The sequence below is a fragment of the Lepisosteus platostomus genome, chromosome 27 (genome assembly GCF_059453375.1).
Source record: "Lepisosteus platostomus isolate fLepPlt1 chromosome 27, fLepPlt1.hap1, whole genome shotgun sequence".
Taxonomy (NCBI): domain Eukaryota; kingdom Metazoa; phylum Chordata; class Actinopteri; order Semionotiformes; family Lepisosteidae; genus Lepisosteus; species Lepisosteus platostomus.
The window spans coordinates 8308239-8331863 of NC_142637.1; the positions used below are offsets into that span (position 1 = coordinate 8308239).

At 50.5% G+C, this 23625-nt stretch overlaps 1 protein-coding gene across 6 annotated transcripts in view; it reads right to left on the bottom strand.

Moving 5' to 3' along the window:
• Positions 1-23184, bottom strand: part of celf5a (cugbp, Elav-like family member 5a) — a 157678-nt gene extending 134494 nt beyond the window's left edge. For 4 of the 6 annotated variants that reach the window (XM_088622208.1, XM_088622207.1, XM_088622211.1 and 1 more), the window contains exons 1-2: positions 22698-23184; positions 7876-7958 (exon numbers count right to left, since the gene is read on the bottom strand). In XM_088622208.1, the coding sequence (XP_088478334.1) occupies positions 7876-7958; positions 22698-23058 (444 nt within the window). In that variant the 5' untranslated portion in view covers positions 23059-23184. The remainder of the gene's footprint in view (positions 1-7875; positions 7959-22697) is intronic. The other 2 variants (XM_088622209.1, XM_088622210.1) reach the window with 2 other exon arrangements.
• Between the last annotated feature and the right edge of the window lie 441 nt (positions 23185-23625).

Consider the following 23625-nt stretch of genomic DNA (forward strand, 5'->3'; position numbering starts at 1 on the left):
TAACCCCGGCATCCTGGCCAAATTTCCCCCTGGCCCTTACCCATCATGGCCTCCTAATAATCCCCCTCTCTGAACTGGCTTCATCACTGCTCTCCTCCCCACTGAGAGCTGGTGTGTGGGGAGCAGACTAGCACATCATCCAGGTGGGGGTACACACCAGTGGTGGTGGAGGGGATCCTCATTACCTGTAAAGAGCTCTGAGTGGAGTGTCCAGAAAAGCACTATATAAATGTAAGCAATTATTATTATTATTATTATTATTATTATTAAACTGCAGTGTGATCTGCTACAGGGTGAATCGTGCTGTGGGTCGGCCTCTTCAGTTGGTCAGTCAAGCCCTGATCCCGGTCCCCAGGCCAGCAGGATAATGCAGTAGGTCTGATTCCTGCAGAGAAATGTCACCTTCCTGCCTCCTCCCACCCACATCGGCATTACAGATGAGCCCACTAGAATCTAAGGTAGATCAGTCCTCTGTGGAAAATCTGTCTGATTCAGCCCGGGGGGCCCTGCCTGCCCCACTCTGAGCTGACCAGGCACAGGGTGGACAGATAGAGGCGCCAGGTGTCAATGTGGCCGCATGACTCATCTCTCTCTCTCTATCTCACCATGCAGCTGAGCGCGCTTTAGCAAAACGACTTAACAACTCCAACCGCGGTAAACGCGGTAGCAGAGGAAGTCGGCGCCTCCGCTGCAGAGTCTGGTGACTGGTGTGTCTCAGCGAACTTGTGGGAGCTCCATTCGTGTTGCCTTCCCTGCCACAGCAGCGTGCAGTCTGAGGGGATCCCCTGTCACAGACAGTCACACATCAAGGTTCCAGCCCACCAGCCCTGAAACACCTTCTCACCAGAGGCATCCACTGCTTGCAAGAGCTGCGGTGTTGAGCTACAGACGGGATTGGCGTTTTCTCAGGTGACGCTTGGGAAGCATGACAGCTTGTAAGTCTCAGAAACGTGGTCTACGGAGCACCTGAAACCCCTGTTTGGGTTTTATGTACGAGTCTTTAACTGTCTAGCTTGAGGACAGATTGGCATTCCTGGTAGGCACTGCTTTGAACAATCCTTATTGTAAGACAGCCTTCTTTCTCCTCCTGGGACAAAAGAAGCCACCCAAAAGTGGGGTGTTGCTTGCTGGGCGGGCTGGATGCTCTGGCCAGAGGTGTGGAGTTCTGGGGTACACTGGCTTGACACACTCAGTGTCAGCGCTTGGATGAGATAACCCAGATCGTGCCGTCATGTGACTCTATTCCACAGACACCGGGGCAGTCTCCAGCCATAACAGGAAATAGGTTAAAGAGGATAAAAATAATGTGCATTAATAATTCATTTCTTTTTTAGCCGGCACCCCAGAAAATAAAATAGCACACTCAATATTAAGAGCCAGGCAGGCAGGTCTCTTATTTGGTTATTTTAGCAATGCATAGTTTTATTTCAGGGAGTCCGTGACTTCATTACATCTCAGGCTCTGAAGCTTTACCAATAAATATTTAAAACTGCGCTGTGCGGAAACAGTGCCGTGGCAGCTAGGAAGCTGTGCACCTAAAGAAAGACATTTCCTAATTCTCCGAGAGCAATGAATCACACATGTTCAGCCCTGGATCATCCCTCTTGTCTGGTGCACGGCTTTCTCTAGCACTTCATCGTCTTTCCTGCTCAGTCGCGTTTCCTGTGTATCGCCAGGGCCAAGGTCTCCATCTATGCACAGCGGAGGAGGCAAGGGTGTCTGTGGGAGCTGTGGGGCTGGAGCCCGGGCAGTTCCTCATCCCTGCACTGAGGCCCAGTGCTGACCTGTATCTGAATCCTTCTCCTGCATTGCTGCTGTGTGGAGTGCCACCCCCCACCCCCGCGTCCCAACATGCGCCAGCGCCTGCTTCGCTGGACAGCACCGGGGCTCAGACTGAAGCAAACAACACGTGAGCGCTGCCAACGCCATTCCTCCATTAGAACATCTGAGAGTCATCATCCCCCTGTGACTAAGGACCGCATCCCTCGATGCGTTTCTTAAAGGCGAGCTTGACAAAACTGTGGCCGCTGAGCCTGAGGAGTCCCTGGGATTTACAGCGGCCTTACAACGCCTGAGCATGGTACCTGGCTTTCCTACTTGTGTCCACAATGAGATGGCTTTGCCTAGCTGGGGACGGGCAGGGAGAGCTGGAATCCTCTTGCATACAACACTGGGGGGCAGAGGGTTCTGCCTGGCTGTCCCCTCCTGGCGTCCTGCAGGGCTCAGAGGGCCCGGCCTCGGGACCGTCAGGAGAGTTGAGCGGGGAGGAGGGGCGGGAGTGGAGAAAAATAACGGAAAGGCAGGCGCCCACGAGCCTCGGCGCTAAACGCCTCACAGGCGAACAAGAAGACGCCTTCGGGGAGAGCAGTGATTAGTCTGAGTCCGGCGGCGACTCCGGCTGCTGCAGCCAGCTGCGGCTATTTATATCCGCCTATTTTCGGCGGGCACGATGGGAGTGTCTGGGAGTTCGCTCCCAGAGGAGCCCCGTCGTGTGTAGCGCACTGTTGTTGCTTTTCTGGGACTCGGTGGCTCGGCTTCTGGCCACTGTAGTTCTGGCAAGAGCACAGCTCTCTCTCTGCGTTTCCCACAAGGCGCTGAAAACCAGGCACCCCTCCACCCCCCCCAGCACCCCCAACAAAAACTCCCCTCCGCCCCCCTGCAGGCCTGCCTCCCCTTTCATTGTTCTGGCCTGATTACTGGGGCTCCCGGGGATCAAGAAGGGGTACGGGTCACGACGATATGATGAGCCCACGAGCGCCCTGCAATCCGGAGTCAGAAACAAGGAACTGCCCTCCCGTCTCGGCGATTCGTCACAGGAAGTCAAAAGGCAACGTTTCGCACCTAGGGCGCCGTCGCGGCCGACACTGTAATAAACCGCGGTAAATCGGGTTCGTTCTCGAGGCCGTCCCGCTGTCTGGAAGGCTACGACTGGAGCAGCTCGGCGGTGTTAATTAATGGACAGCACTGCGGGCTCAGGAGGCACTGTATTGTCGGAGATGTGGAAAATGATAAAAAAAGGAAAGTCAGATTACTGATTACTATGGTGTGGTGTGGTGATTAGAAGGAAGAGGATGAAATATTGAAGCACAGCTCCATTCAGCACGTTATAGATCTTATGGACAGATTTCGAAGAAAGCTGAAATAGCATTACCGCCCTATCAGCTACCTCGCTAGATTTAAGATTCTGAGCTCCGGTGTGCTTTTTCCTCACGACTGCTCTCTAGCATGCCTTAAGGATATCAAAACAGCCATCCCTGAGGGAGTCACTCCACGACAATTATGCTCAATTACATCACTGACTCACGCCCCCCACCTTCAGGGCTGTACCCCACTGTTCCCCTTGGGCGTAATTCTAACAAGCCCCTGTAGCTGAATCACCAGCACTCCACCACCCCCAGCTCTGGTAAAAAAACTTCTTCAGTCGTTTGGCTCCTCTGCGGTGCCTTTTTATCTACTTGGGTACAGTGTTCAGACCGAGCTTGTTGAACGGGGTGCTTGGAAATTAGGGGTAGCTCAATCATTGGGGTACCCCACCAGCTCTGTAGCTTCAGGCTGACTTCTCTTTGCGGCCCAGGGCAAGACACAAATAAGGTTCTTTGCTAGAGAATTCATTTACATCTGTCAAACATGCTCAAGCATAACCCCTTGTCAATTTGGGGATGCAGCAATCTTAGACCATCTCACACACTAATCCAAACAAAAGGGCACATGATGTCATTTATCCAATCCCCAAGTCATGCAGCTATTTGTTTCAGGTCTGTTTCCACGCTGTGTGGAGTTTCATGTTCAGGGGTGGGTGGAGCCGTAAATGTAGGAAGAACAGGAGTCAGTAGGACATTGCCACGAGGACCAGAGTACAGTGAGTGTCTGTGAGTGGGTGTGGACAGTATGTGTGACCCTGTGAGTATAGAGCAGTGTCTACTTCTGGTTGCATTGTGGACGTAGAGACTTCAGGTCTTCAGGACCACTGTGCTATGGCTAGTTGCAGAAAAAGCCTGTGATTATATTTCCCTCTGGTTTTCCCTTTCCCTTTCCTGAAGAATGCTGAAGACTGCCTTGAACTCCATACGCTAGTCTGAATTTTTGAGCAACCAGGGCCAGCTCTGTTAACCTTTGACCTCTTGCCTTGGTTCAAGAGGAGATCTGTCGGCACACTTGCCTGTGTTTCAGCATGACTGGCTGTGCTTCACTCTTATGGCCGGGACTTCGGAGGCAACAAACATTAAATGCTGGAGGGGAAAGTATGCTGGAAAAACAGAGCCTGCGGCGTTTACCCAGGCACTGTGTGTGTTAATTTCTCGTTAGTTATTTGCGTTTGTCTGATTCGAAGGAAACACGGCAAAGCCATTCTACTCTGCTGTATGTTTCCTGTAGATCTCACCTGTGGAGATGCAATCAGACAGCCTGACTGCATTACTGTACCTTTAACGTGTGAGATGTGTGCTGGGGTTGGATGGGGGGAGAATGGCATTGGAGACGTAGGGGTGAGCTACTTTGAAGGGAATGAGTCACTAATGTCTTATGCTTCCTGCAGCCTCATCTGCTGTGCTCTGCAGAGTGGAATATGGCAGCCTGTCACATTGCTAATATGAGCAGCTGGAACAGAACCCAGGGCCCTGTTTGGAAATCCTCCCTCCCAGTAGCCAACAGCTGACCATGCCATGTCAGAACTACACCACTGCCACCCTGCTGACATTCTGCCCGACCACTCAAGCCAAGAGACGTCACGGACGATGCTACTCAAACCACCTCGCTCGTTTTCCGCGGCTTATTGATCGGGCGGTCCTTGAAGGAACTCGGGCGACCAGCTTGGCCAGCCCTGCTGGGCCGGAGAGGTTGGCAGCTGACCACTCAAGGCTCTGTGCCTGTTTTCAGTCCGGGATGCACCCCTTCTCTCACTTGGCGGGCGCCTTCACCAACACGTAGCACCTCCAACTCCCCCCCCAGGCCAGACGCGGTGGTGGCATGGCTTGCTGGGAAATGGCGGCCCACTCCCTAGCTCATGGCACAGAGGCCATTACAATGCATTTACCCCTCTACAGAGCACAGAGCACACTGTGCCTCCAAATACACACAAGAGCAGTCATGGTGTGCCTGTCTTGACCACAGCTAACATTATCTTGGGCCATAATCAGCAGCACTTAAATGAATACGCCCCTATGGAGAACAGAGCCTGGTGATAACAAGTGAATCATGTGAACATGTTGATTTTCGGGCACAGTTTGGTGCCCTGTGTTTACTGTGGTATTGTTCCGCAGAGTACTAGGAGTGCAGATTGCCTGCTGATCCTCATGGTTATTGTAACTGCCTGTCCAGGGTTAGCAATATAATTTCCCACAGCAAGGAGATAAAGAAATCAAAATGTCTCTCCAGGATAAAAGCATCGCCCTTCCTAGTTTGTTTTCTGCAGCCGGCAGCAGGGAAAGAGTTAATGACAAAACGCAGCCGTTAATAACTCATAACTCCTCTCCTGGGGAATCCTAGTTTACATTAATTACACTGTAGCCTCTGGCAAACTGCATATCAAGCAGTATTTTGCAAACAAACAACTGGCATATCTACTTACCGTCAGCAGAGAGCAACAGGGGTCGTTTGTGAAAGATTTAGGGGAGCCTGGATGCGAGAGGCTGTTACTCTGGTGAAAGTGTTTCCAACAATGGGGCGGCAGAGCACAGCCAGCTCCTCACGCCTCAAATAAACCTCCATCATCCAGAACACAAAGCCAGCAGTTTGTATTGACAGCGCAGACAAAACCCTTTGTTCCTCTCGTCTCTCTGTGCGGTCTAGCAGGGCTGATTTAGAAGCGAAGAAGACGATTCGGCCTACCTATCTATACCTGCTTTTGTCTGCCTGTCTATCGCCTCCCTTGTCATGGGCAAAGAAGAAGTCGAGGCGCCGGAAGTAAGAGTCTAAATAAAACCCTGCTTCTGTTCCCTCGGGTGATGGGGGATAACTGTTCTCCCAGCTCTCCTGGAGAGCTGGCAGTGCTGCACAGAAATCCTCAGGCATACCGTCACATTCTCGGGCAGCTCTATATCTCAAGTGTGTAAAGACAAAACCCACAGTAGCGAACAAACCATATAAACTAAAAGGAGAAATATAACCCCAGTTGTTTCTGTACAATTTCACGTGGAAAATTCGAACCCAAATCCGTTTCACCCCTCATCCAGAGTCCCCTGTGTTTTGGGGGCTGGGCAGGAGACCGTGACAATCCCAGCCTGCCCTCTGGCCCTGGTAGCTGTCCTGCCTCAGTGTGGCCACCCCACCAGAGTTACTTGTAGCACAGGGCAGTGGACAAGAGACCAGAGCGAGCCAGCCAAGAGCGATAACCGAGTTTCACACCCGTTGTTAAAATGCATATGCACACCTGCTCGTAAAGCACTGTATCCCCGTCAGGTGGGTTCCCAGCGCAGTACCGGGCTGGAGAAGGGAGGGAAGAGCTTCCCTGGGGCTCCACTGCACTTTCACAGACGTCCAGTTTTAAAATCGCACAGCTGAACACAGCAACAATCTATCACGAACAGATCCCTTGGCATTCTTTCAAAGAACATTACAATTTTTTTTTCCATTCAAAAAGCTCTTTCCTCTAGGGGAAAAAACCCCGTAAGCTTGGGTAAAATTGAAGGATAAAAGAAACAACTTATTTTTCAAGAAACAGGCAGAAATTTCAAAGTCGCTGGGATGCCATTTGCATCATTAATGTGAAACATGTGCCTTTTGGCTCAGCTAATCCTCCTTTGTCTTATTTCAGAGAAATTGGTTCAGTGCGGCGCTGCTCTCTTTTAAACTTGCTAGAAAGCCTCCCTGTGCTGCCTGAACCCACAACTGCTGCTTTTTCCAGACCACGCTGTACTGCAACCTGCACAGAGCACAGCAGACCCTCGGGGAGACATATCTCTTTTAAAAAAATCATTTTAAAAATGTAAGATCAAAAATCAGGTAGTTTATAAATAAAATTAAATATGCATGACGATCTATATATGCATTCATTGCAGAAATGTGATTAATAGTCACGTACAGTTGGGAAACTGTACAGGCAGTTTACATTTCCAGTTCCAGTCCCTTTCATAGGAGCGTAAGAAAGGTTACACACAAAAGGAAGCCATTCTGCCCATCTAGCCCATTTGGTAATTGGTTAGTTGTGAGCCAATTGATCCAGGAATCTCATGCTGTCGCTTCCTGAAAGAAGCCAGGGTGTCGGCTTCATCTGCATGACGGGGCAGCTTGTCCCACTCTCCCACCACCCTTTGGGTAAGGAAGTGCCCCCTGTTCTTAGTTTTAGATGCACAACCGCCCTGAAAAGGATGCACTTTTCGTGTACATGCTGTTGGCTTCTGCAAACATAGCAAGTAAAAGCTCCTCCCAAATGGCTCAACCTGTCCAAGTGCAGCTCTATCATCCAGCAATTGCGGGTTCGAAATAGCAAAAAAAAGGATAATATCCAGAGCTATTATTCGGTTATGGTTTTGTGATGCTGTATCTCAGACCAGCCAGCACTTGGGAGCTCAGAGTCTTTCTTTGCACAAGCATTCTGCTCCTAAGTGGCTTTCAGTAGAAACAAAAGCAGTTTAGGATGTTTTTGCTCTTTTGTTTTAGACACTGGGTCACATGGGCACCAAAACACTTTTTCCACACAGGAGTTCAAAGCTGAGTAATATTGCCGTAGAGGTGTTCTGCATGTCTCGGATGTGCACAGGACCCCTGGAACTAACATGTTTGTTTGCTCATACGGACGACACCATCAATTATATTTATTGTTCTGTTTGTGATGTTGGTGAAGGAGTTCCCTTCAGGACGAGTGAAGAAGGCTTTGCCCCCAGTACAAACCCCTGGACACATCTCGCCCAAAGAGAGTGAGTAAGAGTCCTGACTTACCCCTGGCAGTGTTTTCTGTTCGTGGAGAGCGTTCTGGGCTTTGATCGCTGATTCCCTGGCGCAGTATGTGAGGAAAGCACAGCCTGCAAAAAAAATGACACAGTGAGAGAGGTTACAGTGGGGCCAGAGCTCCTCACACGGACCGAGCTGTCAGGCACCCTCACAACTCCCCACAGCCCGCCACAAGTTGCAGAGTGTTCAGAAATCTGAAACCCATCTTCAAGTGTTTGAACAGTTTGGTTCATGGCTACATCAGTGAACTCAACACACCCTGCGGACCTGCACGTCCTTTGCGTTCATCAGAATCTGGCTTTTTTCCAGCCTACAAAATGACGGTCCAAACACTAGGAGACCTTAGGACACTGCTGGGAAACCCTACTTGCTTTTCCATGGACTCTTCTCCCATCTCATGTTAGATCTGGCAAGTCAGCCAGCGCTTACAACATGCTTTGATATAACATCTATTAATTCTGTTTGCTGTAGTTAATGTGTGCATCTCAGCTGTCCATCTCAAATGCATCTCAATCCTCCATTGTGCATTCAGTTGGTTGCCCAGTGTACCAAGCAATTTGTGCAGAATAATGTCCAGACTGGGATTAAAAAATTAATAGATCCACAATATTTGGTTCTGCAAACTATGATCAAGAAATACCATTTTGTTGCAGAGGGGTACAAAATGGATTTATTTTTCTGCCATGCTGTTACTTGAGCATCTGACACACTTGTTTTAGAACACCCTTTGACATCTCCAGTTTTCAGATTCTTGTATTTTTTAACAGATGTCCTTACCTAAACTCTCACCCCACCCAACAGAAGAATGTTATGGAAACCTTTCAAATCCGGGCTCTGTTCCCAATTTGCTTAAGAATAGCACAACACTCTTCTCCGATGATGCACAAAATTTGCTGTCATAGAGGAAGCTCCTAGGCAGGAGAAGTGCTCTCCAGACAGGGACAGGTCCTAGCATGAGAAGGGGCTGGCCTGATCAGCAGAGGGGGCGGATCTGAGTCAGAGAGGGGCGGGCCTGGGCAGCAGAGGGGGGCGGGTCAGAGTCGGAGAGGGGCGTGTCTGAGCAGCGGAGGGGGCGGGCCTGAGTCAGAGAGAGGCTGAAGGTCCTCTGGCAATACCCCAAATGCCCAGCCAAATTAGCTGCGGTAACTGACTTGCGGAGCAGTTCATTAACACAAACTAATTCCAGAGCCAGGAAAATCAAGAGCTGCTGCTGGGAACGTGCTGACAGCTGTCCTCAGGAGGTAGAGAGCGAGACGGACGGCTGGGGGTGCTGGACACGATGTACCAGTCTTGGAATAGGCCTGTCAGTCCCTGGTACCCCCATTTTTCCTGAACACATCTGAAAAAGTATTTTGCTTTAAATCCTCAATCTGGACAACTGTCTACTGTTAAAAGGATCTATCTTTTAAGTGCTGTATAATTTTCAGATTGGTATGTGGCTCCAACTGGGTTTCCGTTACTGAATGCCTCAGTGCCCCCAGTGTTGCTGGTTATATAAGGAGAGATCTTTCTCTACACTGTTGCAGTACCAAACCAGAAGCTGTCTTCTACACTGGCTCTGTTTTCCTCCATTTAGCTCTTCCACTCTGAGAAACTCAGAAATCTCAGAGCAGCAGCGCCAGAACACTGATGTCTCACTTCAGATGGGTCCAATCAAATACAGTCAGCTGTCGCGCATTGTCAATATTATTATTTATTGTTACGGAAATGGATGAGCCTGGCCCAGCGGTTTTAAACTTGTCTTTATTAAAGGAAATTGCTTTACTGCAGAGTAAAAGGCGTTGTGTCGCGAGAGCCACAGCCAACGTGCTGTGAAACCAGAATCCTAAATCAAAGATGGACTTATTAACCAAACACACACCAGCAGAAAAAAAACGTGTGCAAACTACAGCCTGAGCCATAAGCCGGGCCCTTCTTTATGGATCTGTGATTAGTACATTTTTCGCAAACACCGTGAAGCTGAAAACATGACTGGGGGCAATGAGGAAGCTGTGCTGAAATGTATTGGCCTGGTTGTCTGTATTTATCATTCCTTCCTATTCATTTATGTTTGCATGTTGCGGTTTATTCCAATTATTTTTCAGGTAGCAGGGAGCGGGGATGCCATCAGTGTGTCGATGAGTTCATCGATTCCCCGTGACATTTGAACTCCTTAATAAAACAGCATGGAAGAAGGGACTCCCAGCCCCTGCAACCTTTAATGAAAAATAACAAAAAGAGGAAAAACTAAATAAATCGATCTCCACGTATCTAAAGTCTCCTGCAGATTTGCCTACAATGGCATCTTTGTGCTGGATCTTGTCCGCCGGCCAGAGTTTCAGCTGTCCTCTGACCTTTTGACCTCCCCTCGATCCAACAAGGCTCACAGTTTAACCTTCTCCACACCCGAGCTGACCTCCAGCGACCTCCCCCACAGCCTGCCCACAGGGATCTCCGGGAGCTGTAAAGCGCTAATCAATGGAGACAGCTGCTCTCCTTGCTGCGCAGTACCTGACGGTGCGCACAGGGCTTGATGCAGATGGGGAAAGATTGGCTGCTCAAACCCGAGAGGAGCTTCGAAGACCCCGCCAAAAACAACATCCCAAAAAACTTCAGGGTGTTTTCCCAAAGGATTTGTTCAGAAATACAGTACGGCGGCGATGTCTTATGTGTTACAATTTGACCACGTTGACGCAGTAATTTGTAGGAAAAGTAACTTGTGGGGGCACGCAGCTGACCGACCTGGGCGCTTGGCTGAAGCCGATACAGATCAGGGAATTCTCAGAGTGTTAAGCTGCTGCAAGCTGGCAGGCAGGCAGGATGAGCCCAATGGCTTGCCGTTCCTGTAAATACATACGGTAAAGAACACACCGATGTCACGGACAGGCCCTGAACAAAGGCTGAATAATTCGGATCTGACAATATAGACTGTCTACTAAATACAGAGAGGGGCTGCAGAAGTCTGTTTTATTTAAACTCCCAGCATTCTACAGCCCTGCTGCCTACCTACAGTACCATTTCTCCAAGGGGCTAAAATACGTCCGATTTATACATTTTTCATTTTACAAAACTTGTAAAAGAGGTTGCAGAGGAACTCCAGTTCTGTTCTGTTTTTCTCGGGGGGAGAGGGGTTGGCAGGAGAGAGGGAGAGAGTTACCAGGTGTAAAAGTCGTGCCTTGGAGAAAGATGGTCAGGGCAGGCCTGCCCCACGCGCTTCCTGTGCAGGGCCTGTGAGTGGCACTCGAGCAGGAATTAAAGAGTCGGGCTCCCAGAGAGTTGGGGTGCTCCTCTTCCTGGCAGCTACCCTTTGCTCGGCTATTTACTCCAGATAAGAATCGCGCTCTGCGGCAGCCTGTGTCAGACGTCTGGTTCAGCACTTTTCCCTTAATCTGAAGTGCGGAAATTCTTGCTGAGCGCATGGGTCCTTGTAACCTCGGCTTTGTGAGACGTTGGCCAGACGGGCTGCTCTCTGGGCCTCAGCACAAACGCTCAGGGCCTCTCTCGACTGCTCGTGACTCCTGTGCACCCCTGCTGAAAATCGCTGAGTCCCGCCCAAAGACTTTCAATTCCCCCCCCAAAAAAAAAAAAACTTGACAGTGTGCCGGAAGGGAGTCACTGTGGGAGATCTGCTTGTGTACTTTTTTTCTCTTGCTCAGGTTTGTGCTGTAACACACACATACAACTACGCTGCAGGGCAATTATTAAATGCGTGCATGACCTCGAACCCGAGGCCTCAGGATTGCGTGGGTGGATGTGTTCTGTTGTAACACCAACGTTTGTGAAGTAAGACAGTAGCAATATGAAACATGTGAAAACTGTTTCCAGGCTTATCTAGGAGCGATTTGACCCTGGAAATCTATCCACGTTGATGCAGGAGTAATTTGTAGTGGCATACAACTGACTGCCAGGGTTCTCAGCATGGATGTGATGAGAGAAATGTTCTCAGACGAGCCTGAGCAGCAGGATTGGTACCCTGACCAGTTGGGGTGCAGACCCCTGGACAGCTGGCCAAGATCGCGTGGGATGGAAAGGTGAAGCCAGAAGGGTTGATTATGGCTGGAAGCTTCTATTTCTTTTGTTTTAAAATAAATTTATTTTTTTAATACAACGCAAACTCCTGATCTCTGCGTACATTGATGGAAAGGCACGGCCTGCAGTTTGTACACTTCCTGACGCCTGCTCCTTCACTGTCCTAACCAAGCCTGTACTGTACCTGGTGATGTGTCTTGTGGCATCACCTGTAAACCTCAATGACTGCACGAGCTTTAAGAACTGTCTGGAGCCTGCTGGCCATCCAGTGTGGCTGGATCATCGAAATGCACAAGCTTTCAAAGCTTGCATGAAAAATACAATTCAGTACACATTTTGTTTTGCGAGACTTCTGTTACTCTTCAGTGAAAAACCAAAACAACATCTGAGAGATTCATACAAACCTCCATCTGTATGTCTGTGAAGCCTGCATACGGGACGTTAAATGAAGAGTTATGATGCACTACTAAAGCTAAGATGTATATTTGCCTTGGGAACCAGCGTGATGGAGTGTAATACAATATTTGCACATTTACAGCACATGTCCTAGAAAAAATGACCTTAATGCAATTCAGTAAAGGCTCCACAGAGGAAACAAACCCAGTCTGAAAAGTGGGGGTGTTGTTGAGGGGTACATTAACAACCTGATTCTAAAAAGAGGGTCCTCCCAAAAGAGGGTTCAAAGGCTTACATGTGGGCCCGGAGAGGATTTAAGATGGGAGGGTGATTTAAATGTCAGAAAGTAATTTACTCCCGAGATGTAAACATAAATCTGAGAAAGAAAGAAAAAACAGTGGATCTTGGTCCTTTTGCTGCGACAGAACAGGGCCTGGAACCAGCAGATCTGGGACTGATGCCCCTGTTGGAGAATCTCTAGAAGCAAACCGGCCTGCTGTACCTGACCAGGTCATATTCAATAGCAGTGCTGCGAGATATATAACCCAATAAGGGAAACGCAAAAGCTAAGCAAAATGAAATATTAAAATTGTAATATTTCAAGCAGCACTCTCAGGTCTTGTTTAGTACACAAAAGCCAATGAACTGAATAATAATTATAAGTGTGTGCAGTGGCTTTCAAATTAACAGGTGGTAAGACGTGAATTGCTTTTTTTCTGTGGAATGCTTGTCCAAATACCTGATAACTGGATTCTCATATCGCAGTTAAAAGGCCTCATTCTGCAAAGTATGCCTCTGGCACTGTGACAGGGGAAACTGGAGACCCTGGACTGTGCTGCTTCTCAGAGCAGAATCACAGGGACAGTACCAGGGATGCTCCTGATATTTTATATGTGTGTGTGCGCAGTACTTTCCCTCACACCTTCCCAACATACAGTTACGAGACCAGCAACTCTGACTCTGCTATTGTGTGTGTGTGTGTGTGCCATGAACCAGCAGCCTGCTCTCAAGGCAGCCGGAGAGGGAGACGATCGCCGTGGTGCGTGATGGGCACTCTGGGGGGTGGTTTGGTTGGCTTTCACTCAGCCTGTCCTGGGGGGTCACAGCCTCCCCCCCTCTGTCCCCAGCAGCGCTCAGATCTCCACTGTGCGGCAGGAGCTCTGCTGGGGAGAGCTAGCAGGCAGGCTAGATGATGTCATGGCATCACGGCAGAAATGGTAGATTAACCTATTTTCAGAAAGACCGCCTGTTCTTTTTATAGCCTCTTGGAGCCGTATAGTTTCCCACCTCCCCAGAGCGGGGCGGGCCTGTTTTCCAAACTCATGTGCGCGGTGCGTGGATTCCTCTTGGGAGAAAAGGAACAGCTACAAACAAGAGGGGGGTATTGGATCCGAGGAGCCTGTCCAGCTGTTTCTTGACTGAAGGTAAAGTACGGCATGGCTGGGCAGCACGCTCACTACTCCTACAACCCCTTGTGTAAAGATACGCTATGAGAGTAAGACAGAAACACAGTGAAGGAGAGACGGAGAAAAGGTCAAAGTGAAAGAGGGTGTGAAAATGTGAACCCCCCCCCCCCTGCACATTTCCCTCCTGATCCAGGATGCAGCTTAACGGAGTTGTCAGGTATGATCAGACACATCCTGTCAAAATACCCAGGTAACTAGATTAATCCCAGCTGTGGCTGCAGCCCATTTATCATTACTGTTATTAAGATGCAAATATATCACTGGCCTCATGTGTGCTGTTGATCTTGATATAAGACTATCCTCCAGTATATGGATATAATAGATCATAATATACTGTAATCTGCCTGCCCTCAGCCCTCAAATATCTTTGTGTCAGCCTGCTTGGATGACACTTCAAACTTTTCAATACAAACAAAATGCCCTAGCGGTGAGATCTAAAAAACAACGCCAAATTCAGGCCCGTGGGATCGGGGGTCCTGTTTCGACGTTGTATTTTACATAGACAAATTTTAATATCGTTGCTGCCTCTTTAAATTTAAAGGATAGCAATGTGGTTTTGGTCACCACATTACACAAAACATTTGTAATGGCAAGACATTGCTGCTGTAGGATTGGTCAAGAGAAGAGCAACCAGATGTCAAGGCTTAAAGGAATGTTGTTAACGGAGAAGAGTACGAGGCAGCCTAGTTCAAGTCTTTAAAACACCCAAAGGCACTTACAGAGTCAACACCGTGCAACCAACTTCAGAATCACCAGTGAAACATGAACCAGCAGGCACCAGTGGCAACTGAGAACAGGACACCTTCTTTACACAAAGAGTAGTAGGGGTCTGGAACCAGTTACCCAGTCATGTTATTGAAGCTGAGAAGCAAGAAGAAACACCTGGATGCGATCCTTGGATCACTTATCTGTTACTAACCCAAACAAGCTGGATGGTCAGAGTCTCATTTATAACCATTCTGATTCAACCATACATATATGATTATGTGCTGGAGTAAGAGCTAATTATACTGTTTGTGTCAAGGAAAATGAAAAGGACAGTCACACTGTGGTTTATCGACCTAGGTGTATTTTTTTTTCCTGCGATCCAATTTTTGCCTTGATGTTTTGTAAAATCCTGATTTTCACGGATGGGGGAGGAAATGGAATAAGCGATTCTCTCAGTCAGTCAGGATCATATCGGAGTGCGAGTCAGAGAGGAAAACAGGGAAATCAAGAATTCACATCTCAGAATGTAATTTTTTCTGCGGAGCTCGCTCACTGCTTCGTTATCAACACCCAATCGATACCCTGCTCGGGGAATTGAAATGTTAGTTATCATGCTGTCTTCCTCGTGGTCTATAAAATTTTCCATAACAAAAAATAATGTTGTCAGCAATCCTAATAAAGCGCTAGTTAATCTGAAATCGGGGGGCAGAGGTGTCCCCATGTGTGAGGACAAATGCCAAACAGTATTTCCTCATCTGAAATAAAAGGAGATTTATCGCATGAGTACTTCTGAATGAACCATTTCAAAAAGAGGAGGATTATTTAAAAATGGCTTAAAATTCCCCTATTGTTGTTAGTTCATTTTGCTTTCAAAATAAATCTGCCCAGTGAAGCTCCAGTAGGCCAGAGCAGAGCTAAAGGCAGAATCTGTCCCTCGAATAAAAACCCTGCTTTCTCTTCATCTCCTTGCTGTCTTCCTCCTGTGCAGCCTGTGACCATCTCTGTGCCCCTCCCAGCCCAAAACAAACACCCTCAGCTCCCGCCGCTCGCTGCGAAATCATCCTCTTCCTAAGGCAGAACTCATTACTGAGCTGCGGAACTGAAGTCAGTACAGCCAGTTCCTTGAAACTCCATTAAAAAGAAGACATAAAAAGACGTAAGTCGCGTCCTGTCTATAAATGAAGCTCGGATCGTGTTGAGGTACTGCTGGTCACTGTTCGTCTTCTTGTGACGTTTAAACGATGAATCAGCAGAGCTTTAAACTGCGGGGGGAGACAGAAACTGATGACTTCAACCCCCATGCTTCTTCTCTAGCGCAGAGTCACACAGTAGGCAGCTCTCAAGAGAACACCTACAGCCTCGCGCGGGTCACCTTATTATTATTCATCTATGTGGTGGATGTTTTTTTTTTCCTAGACGCTTGTACAGCTGGGTGTTTTACTGGAGCAGGCTGGGTGAAGTGCGCTGTCAAGGGAAGTGCGTCAGCAGGGATTCGAACCCGTGACCTTCCAGTTATGGGGCCAGGGCCTTAGTTACTCCACTGCGCCCGTACCATCTGGACCGACGCCTCCGGCAGCGCTGTGGCCGAGCTCCTGTGCGAGGAGGTAACTGTGCACAGCACCTGCGCTGCACGAGCACTTAACACCAACCGTACACTGTGTCCTAAATCGAACCCGATCCAGCCTACACCTCAACCAAATGTGAGCGATCTGGCGCACTATGGCTGCCATCGCATCACCCAGGTGGGGCTGCACACTGGTGGATGTGGAGGGGATCCCCATTACCTGTAAAGTAGTTTGAGTAGAGTGTCCAGAACAGTGCTATATAAGTGTAAGCAATTATTATTATTATTATTATTATTATTATTATTATTATTATTATTATTATTATTATTATTAAAACTGGTTGGACTGGCAGTTAATGAATGCAGCTTTCAGGACATCAAACACGGTCTCCGGGATTGTGCTGTGTCGAGACAGAGGACTTCTGGCACCTCCATCGATCAGTTCATTTTCAATTTGGTCAAGTGAAAACAGTGCATTGCACGTGTGGCGTGAGCCTCCTTCATGTATTATCGGGGGGGGTGATTTGGTACACATGGAGGCAGGGCAGGGCAGTGCAGGCAGCAGGACTCTGGCTGTGAGCACCCACATGCTCTCACTCGGGCTTCAGTGTCCTTTGATGAGCAGACACTGTCACTTATTACAGTCTACACAGGCTTTACAAGGCTGGGTGGAATGAGCTTTATTATTGCATTAACAAGTTCTGGGTGCTGCATCCCTCCCCACTTCAAGACAACATCATCCTTCATAATAAATTACAGATAAATATGGCACTTGGAGCGGGCTGGGGGGGGGACTCTCCAGTCGTAGACAAAGCTTATTTTGTTTCAGGGGTGAGGGTGAAAGGTTACTAGCATGAGTTTAATCAAATAAAATTAGCAGTCTGCTGCTAGCTGGAGAGCAGTGATTAATGGACGGGGGTTGGGGGGAGCTGTGTGTGTGTTTGTGGTCTTCCCACCGTCAGCTGCGGACTCGGACTGAGGCGTGTGGCTGAGACATGGTCTGCAGAGACACGCCGCGGAAAGAGAAAATAAACACGGCTTCTGCTTTAAGGCTTAGCAACACTCCAGGTAATAAACGTGCAATAAACTGTTATGACCACCTGTTATAACACGTTAACCACGTGTACATAAACACAGCTCTTCCAAATCATAGTAATAAACTTGCAGTGCAGAGTTACGTTAGGATTTGCCTTTGACACTCCACAAAGACAAAACAAAGCCAAGCTTTGAAGAAAGTAGAGCACTGCCCAATATTAACAGGCTGCACAACTTGCAGATACACAAGAGGCCGAACGCAGTCTTGTGTATTACATCACACAGAGATCCCGTGAACCACCACGTATTTAACGTGATATATCGCAGCGTGGGAGAAGTGTTATCACAACCCATTACACGAAGCAGAAGACAGTTAAACATTGCCCATTAAATCGTGCCAGAGAATAAAGAAGCACAAGTGATAGTATGTCATAATGCAGTGATATATCGGTTAGAACTAAATCTCAACACTTATCTCGCAGAGAATAAATAAAATAGGCATCTATAACAATGCAGGAGAAACATGTTACAGATATTTATAGTTCACCGTGGGTTTCGCGAGCTACGAAAACAGCGGGAGTGACTAACAGGTGCCACCTTCAAAAGGCCGAGAACAGTTTGACCTTTCACACCCAAAAGTTCCTAAAGATTTTTTCTGTAGCGTAAAATGTGCTTCCGGATCTAGCAAGCCAGTTTTCTAAAAAAAAACTCTCGATATGACTAAAATCGCCCGATTTCTCTTTTTCATATCAGAGCCTTTTCTTGCAAATGCCCAATACAATGGTTTTCAGTTGCTTCCAGCGTGAGAAATGTGTGTTGTCTTGTAGCCCAACCAACTCCTCCTCGGTCATCCAGCCGTGACCAGGAGCGCGGCCGCCCAGACTCGTCACTTCCGGGAGTCCTGGACACTTCCTGTTGTGGCCCGACGTGAGAGCCCGGCTCTGTCCTCACCCGCCCGTCCTGGGGGTGATGCGGCCCATTCTTTTGTGCCTGAAAGACCCGAAAGGACCTTTTGCGAACCATGTATGCGCCTCGACTTTTCTGAGCGCAAAAGGCAAGGAACTGATATTTTATTCGTTTTCTCAAAAAGGGAAGACATCACCACATAACATAACTTTGCAGCCTACGCCTGCGTGACGCAGCTACCCACCTGAACTACATAACTATAACTAGCGTTGCTCCAGGAAAAAAAGTCAATAGCAATATTCGTCGCTGTTCTTCGATATTCTCAGAACATGTTCCCTCGGTCTGAAGAAGGTCAGAAAGCTGCGGGTCGGTTTTCCTAAGACTCTGCGCCGAGTGTGGTCATGAAGTCTTGTCTCCCGGACAGAATGTCATTTTTATCAGCCTTTGCGCGCACTCGGCGCGATTGCGCGCTCCCTTCACGGCCAGCAATTTATCAGACGGGATATAAAAAGGATATTTTAATAAATATTTTATTAGATTATTCCTATGATTTAATGTGCTTCCGCCTCGCTCGGTCTGTAGCAATATATCTCGGCCGGTTATGAATGCATTAACACGGCGGTCCCCCGGCACTGCAGGACGGCAGCACCTGCAGCCCTCGGAGCGCAGGGTGACGGGGTGTCGGGGTGTCGCCCCGATCCGCGCCTCACATTTCCTCTCGTGTCAAGTGCGCGCAATTTGTCGAATTTTGCATCGGGATGCAGCAGAGACAAATAACAACCCCGGCGCGTACGCGTGATCTTTTTATTTTGTTTTTCTAAAAAATGTTGTTTCTAGTCGGGAGCGACCAGGTTTCTGACCGAGACGGCCAGAACCGTTCGGCGCTGCCTGTGAAATCAAGTCAGGTGGGCAGCGAGGCCGTGCTGTCCGCGGTGCTGAAACTGGAGCGGGGACGGGGGTAGAAAACCACTTGTTGCAAAATGGGCACGCGTGTCCAGCTCCGGCCTGGCCGCCCTCGGGCCGCACCTGCCCCACCCCCCGATTCGGGGACCAAGCGCGCAAAACCGAGCGCAATTCTCCCAGCTTTTGTTGGCAGAATCCTTTAAAATTCTCCATGCCACGATCGACTGTATTATTATTGCTGTTGCTGTGGGTAGGCGATTTGGAAAATATCGTTTCTGTGATCAGATGGATGGATACAGCATACTTATAGAAACGGTATGTGTGTGCACGTTTAGAAATCAATTGCCTGGAGATTATTCTTCGGAGAAAAAGAAAACCGTAGCTGGAGAAGAACCCGGCGTTTTCCCAGAACGCTACTGAGCCGCTCGGGGGAGACAACCAGTTGATCAACAGAGACTGACAGACGGTTCAGACAATGTCGCTGCTAATCCTCCTGAGGTATGATGGCCCGGGCATTATTATCGTGCGCTAGAAACTAATGCCGTGTTTTACCCCAAGGATTAACAACGAACTGATCTCGGAGCCGTTGGGGGGGGGTTAAGGGCCAAACCACAGGCCAGCGAAACACCGAACTGCAGGAGTCACAGCAGTCTCCTGCATGTCTAGGAGCTCGGGTCCGTACATTCCAGCGAGTCACAAGCCCAGTGGAAAAAAAAAAAACAAGAGAAGTGCCCGCTCCTCTCTTGTTTTTACGTGCATTTCGTTAGACAGCCCCTCCGAGGAGAGGACGGGGGCCGAACAGCGACGGCACTGCATGAACTCAGGCTCTGTGGCCTCCGCGGACCCGCTGTCGTGTCAGCCCCCCTCTTCGCTTTGACCCGTGAGCTTTGCGGTCCAGAGCGGCGGCGCCCTTTCGCCTCGATAAATATGCATCGTGTAAACGCCGCGTCCGTGCTCAGATTGCTGGGGGGGGGGGGGGTTCCCCGTTAATGCACGGAACTGCAGTCTCCACGCGCGCCAGCGGACTCGGTCACCGGCCGGTCTGGCGCGAGCCCGAGCGGAGGAGCTCGCGAGCCTTTAGGGCACGGGCCGGTCGCACCGCCCGCTCCGCGAGACGGGGTGCCCACCCGCTCTGACGTCATGACCGAGTCTACCGAGCGGGTAATAAGCGGGGAGTGTTATTCCTCCGAGAGTTTTCAATCTGTTGGGACACCGCCTGAATGAAGCGCAGTCAGGAGTCGCAACAGGTTAGAGGTGACAGAGGTGACGTTCGCATGTGCCCTCGGGTGGCCTGAGATCGTACCGTGAAACTAAAAATTAATCTGAGGTCACTAAGGCCTTGACTTTTTCCAAGAGAACAGCGTCCAATAACCCATTAAAGTTCGGGTTTCGCCTCCGGGAATCTGGTGCTACCTTGCCTATTCAAATAGGAAGGATATAGCGGAGAGCCCCTGGGTGTCAATAGTTTTTATATGAAGAGAACGTAGATTTAAAAAACGTTCTGCTTTTTAAGTGAACACTTGCGATCCGTTCTGAACCTTCAGCAACTGAATCAGATATCTTAAGAAACTGTTGCACGCTCAGAATACATGGTAACACGTGGGGTTCACGGGGGGGGAGAGGCACGGAGTGGAAGATAAGGAAGAGCAGGAATGACTCCGGTGTTGAGCTGGAGAGAGACGCCGGGCCGGCGGTGCGTGCGAGAGCCATCCCACTAAACGGCTTGGTTTTATCTCAGAAACTACCAAGTAAATTATTCACCGGGGGGGCTGCCACTGAAATAGCGCTCAGCTCTAGAACATGTCCCCCGTTTTTCGTCGTCTTCGAGCATGAGGATAATCGGTGTTTGTCAATGAACGCTGCTTCCTCGTCGCGGGGGAGGGCGCGCGCCGGCGTTCAGTCAGGGGGGCCGAGACCAGCCCCCCCGCGGTGATCACACGGGGACGGGCGGCCTGTGTGTCGAAACGAGAGCAAGACCGGCGGCCTGGCGTTTTCACAATGAGGGAACGCGGTGCGGGTGCACAGCTGTGCACAAATAAAGAAATAACCGGCGGACCCTGGTAATACCACACTCGCCGTCGAGTTTAGTCGCGGTAAAGTGTAAGGGGCCGTGTGTTCTCCCAGGTGGAGGTGCTCCTGGACACTGACTTTCGCCTGGACGAGCGAGCGCCCGTTCCCAGGAAACGGAACGGGAACTGGACCGCTCCCGTCGGCTCCTCGACTCCAAGGCCAGTCCCGGGTTTTGCCGTCAGCACGCCGTCCCTGTGACCCAGCAGGCTGGGGCGTCGCGCCCGGGAAGCCCGTTTTCCAGAACACGAGCGATCGAAACACGCTGTCTCACAGTAAATACGAGGTGCCCGTGTGCGGGGGCGTCTCTTAACACTCAGCCGTCGTGCCCTCTCTTCACGATACCCCGATTCCTGAGGCTGACGTGCGCGCACCCCTCGGTACCGGGTGAGACGCTGTGCCTCTCTGCTGCCGCTGGGTGTGCGGCTCCCCGGCTGCGCCCGCCGCCGGCAGCCGGAGCCCAGACCCGTCCCGCCGGCAGCCGGAGCCCAGACCCGTCCCGTCGGCAGCCGGAGCCCAGACCCGTCCCGCGGCAGCCGGAGCCCAGACCCGTCCCGTCGGCAGCCGGGCGGCTGGGTCGCTGCCTTTGTGCCTCGTGTGCCGACGAGCGCCAGAGACGAACATTAGCGTCGCTGTCATGAGGGGGCAAAATCTATAATAAACTCCGAATAAACATCAACGCGTCTCATCGCCGCCAGTTCGGCGTTTTATTATTTTGTTGGCGGAGGTGTTTTGCTCACTGGAGACGGAAGCCCTCGGTGTCGGATCTCGACTCGGTGCTCGATGCCCGGATCGCGGGCTCGCTCCGACCTCGATCCCTGCCACGGCCGGCAAACCTGTGTTTTTTTTTTCATTTGTTTTGCCTGTTTCCCGAAACCCCCGAGTGAGTCTCCGCGGCCGATCGGCGGGTGGGAAACGTGTTTGCCGTGAACCGCTTTTTCGGTGCTTAAGCAGTTGCGCGGAGAGGCAGTCAAGGCAGCCCGGTGAATTAATAAATGATACCCTCCACTCCCGCGGAAGATGGGACAAGACGAAAAAGGCTCTTTAAAAATGCATCTCGCTTCACAATCTCTGCCCTAGTTCCGAGCGGAGCGCAGTAAAAATAGAATTAAATTGCAAGAGGACTGCATTGAAAGCGCACGGCTGAGAGAGGTGGCGGCCGGGGGTGGATGGGGGAGGGGGTCATGTTTTAAATATTTTTCATTTGAAAAAAAAACCATGAAATAGGTCCCTAGGGTACGCCGGACTTGCTTTTCCCTTTGTGTCGAGCACGCCGGCGGCTGGCCACCTCTCCACGCCGCCGGGGGAGCGCGCACGAAGCCGGGAGCGGAGACCGAGCCCCTCGCCAGCCCCTCCAGCCGGCCGGGCGCGTAAGTGAGCGACGGCGGCGCCGGTCTCGGGCGAGGGACCCCCGCTTCTGGGGGCTGCGCGTCTCCGGAGCAGCCGGCTGCCTCTCCCAGTCCGCTCCGATGTGCGACACCGTGGTGTGCGCGCACACACACAGGGGCTGGCTGGAGCGGAGGAGCGGAACTTTCCGCGCTGTGCGGCGACAAGCATCGACGAGGAGGACCTACGGTACGTGCACCTTGACGCCCGAGCCCGGAGACTTCGCAGGCAGTGCCAAAATAAACGACACACACGCACCTCGTAAATGAACCACGGACGGACCACGGCAGCTCGCAGTGACTTGTAGACTTGAAATATTTGTTCGGCATAGATGAAAAAGAATTTTTTTTTTAAAAAAAAAACCTCGTTACCTTTGTGCATCCCGGTGTAGCGGTCCTTCAGAACTGTCAGCTCGTGGATTTTCCCAAACTGTTCGAAAAGCGGTTTCAGGTCTTTCTCCTCGAGATTGCGCGGTATCTGCCCGATGAAGAGCTTGATGGCATCTTGGTCTTTCATGTTGCCGCTGTCCGGGTGAATGGAGATGGGTTCTGACCCGTTCATGGGTTTCGGGAGTGGGATCGGCGGGTACTGGTGCTGGGACGAGATGAGGGCGAGCGGGTGCTGGGTCGCCGCGGCGGTCGGTCCGGTGAAAACCAGGCTGGTGTGTGCTGGGAGCTGTGAGGGCTGAGCCTGCTGCTGCCTTCTGGAATCAGTCTGAGTGAATCTGGCCATCCTGTGCTGAAAGCAGACAGGATAATAATGACAACACACACACACACTGAGAGAGAGCAGGCACTCAGCTGGAAACCCGGGCTCACTTTCTATCCTACACACAACACACTCGCACACACATTATACGAAAAAGAGGGGGGCGGGCGAGGGAGGCGGTGGGGTTTTTTGTTCGGGGAGGGGGGCGCGCCGAGCGAACGAGCGCTCTCGGGCGACCTCTGTTGGCGGAGGAGGCGGAACTGCAGCAAGGCCGGCGGCCGAGCGGCCGGCCCCCCTGCCGGCGGGGGGGGGCTGGATCTCCCGGGCTGATCGACGCCTTCAGGTGATCTGCCCGCGTGCGGAGGACCTGTTCCCGGCACCCCGTCCTGGGATGTAAAATCCCCGAGCCTCCAGCGCGCTGCTGGACAGAAGCGTCTCCCCAAAACCGGCTGACCGCTGTCACCGACGGACAGACACAGCAGGGAGTGACGCTGCACTGCCCCCCCACACACAGGACAGACAGATCTCTGCAAAAGTCTAGTGGGCAGCATGGGGAGGGGTGCAACAGCGCTGCTCTTGTGGTCAAGCAGT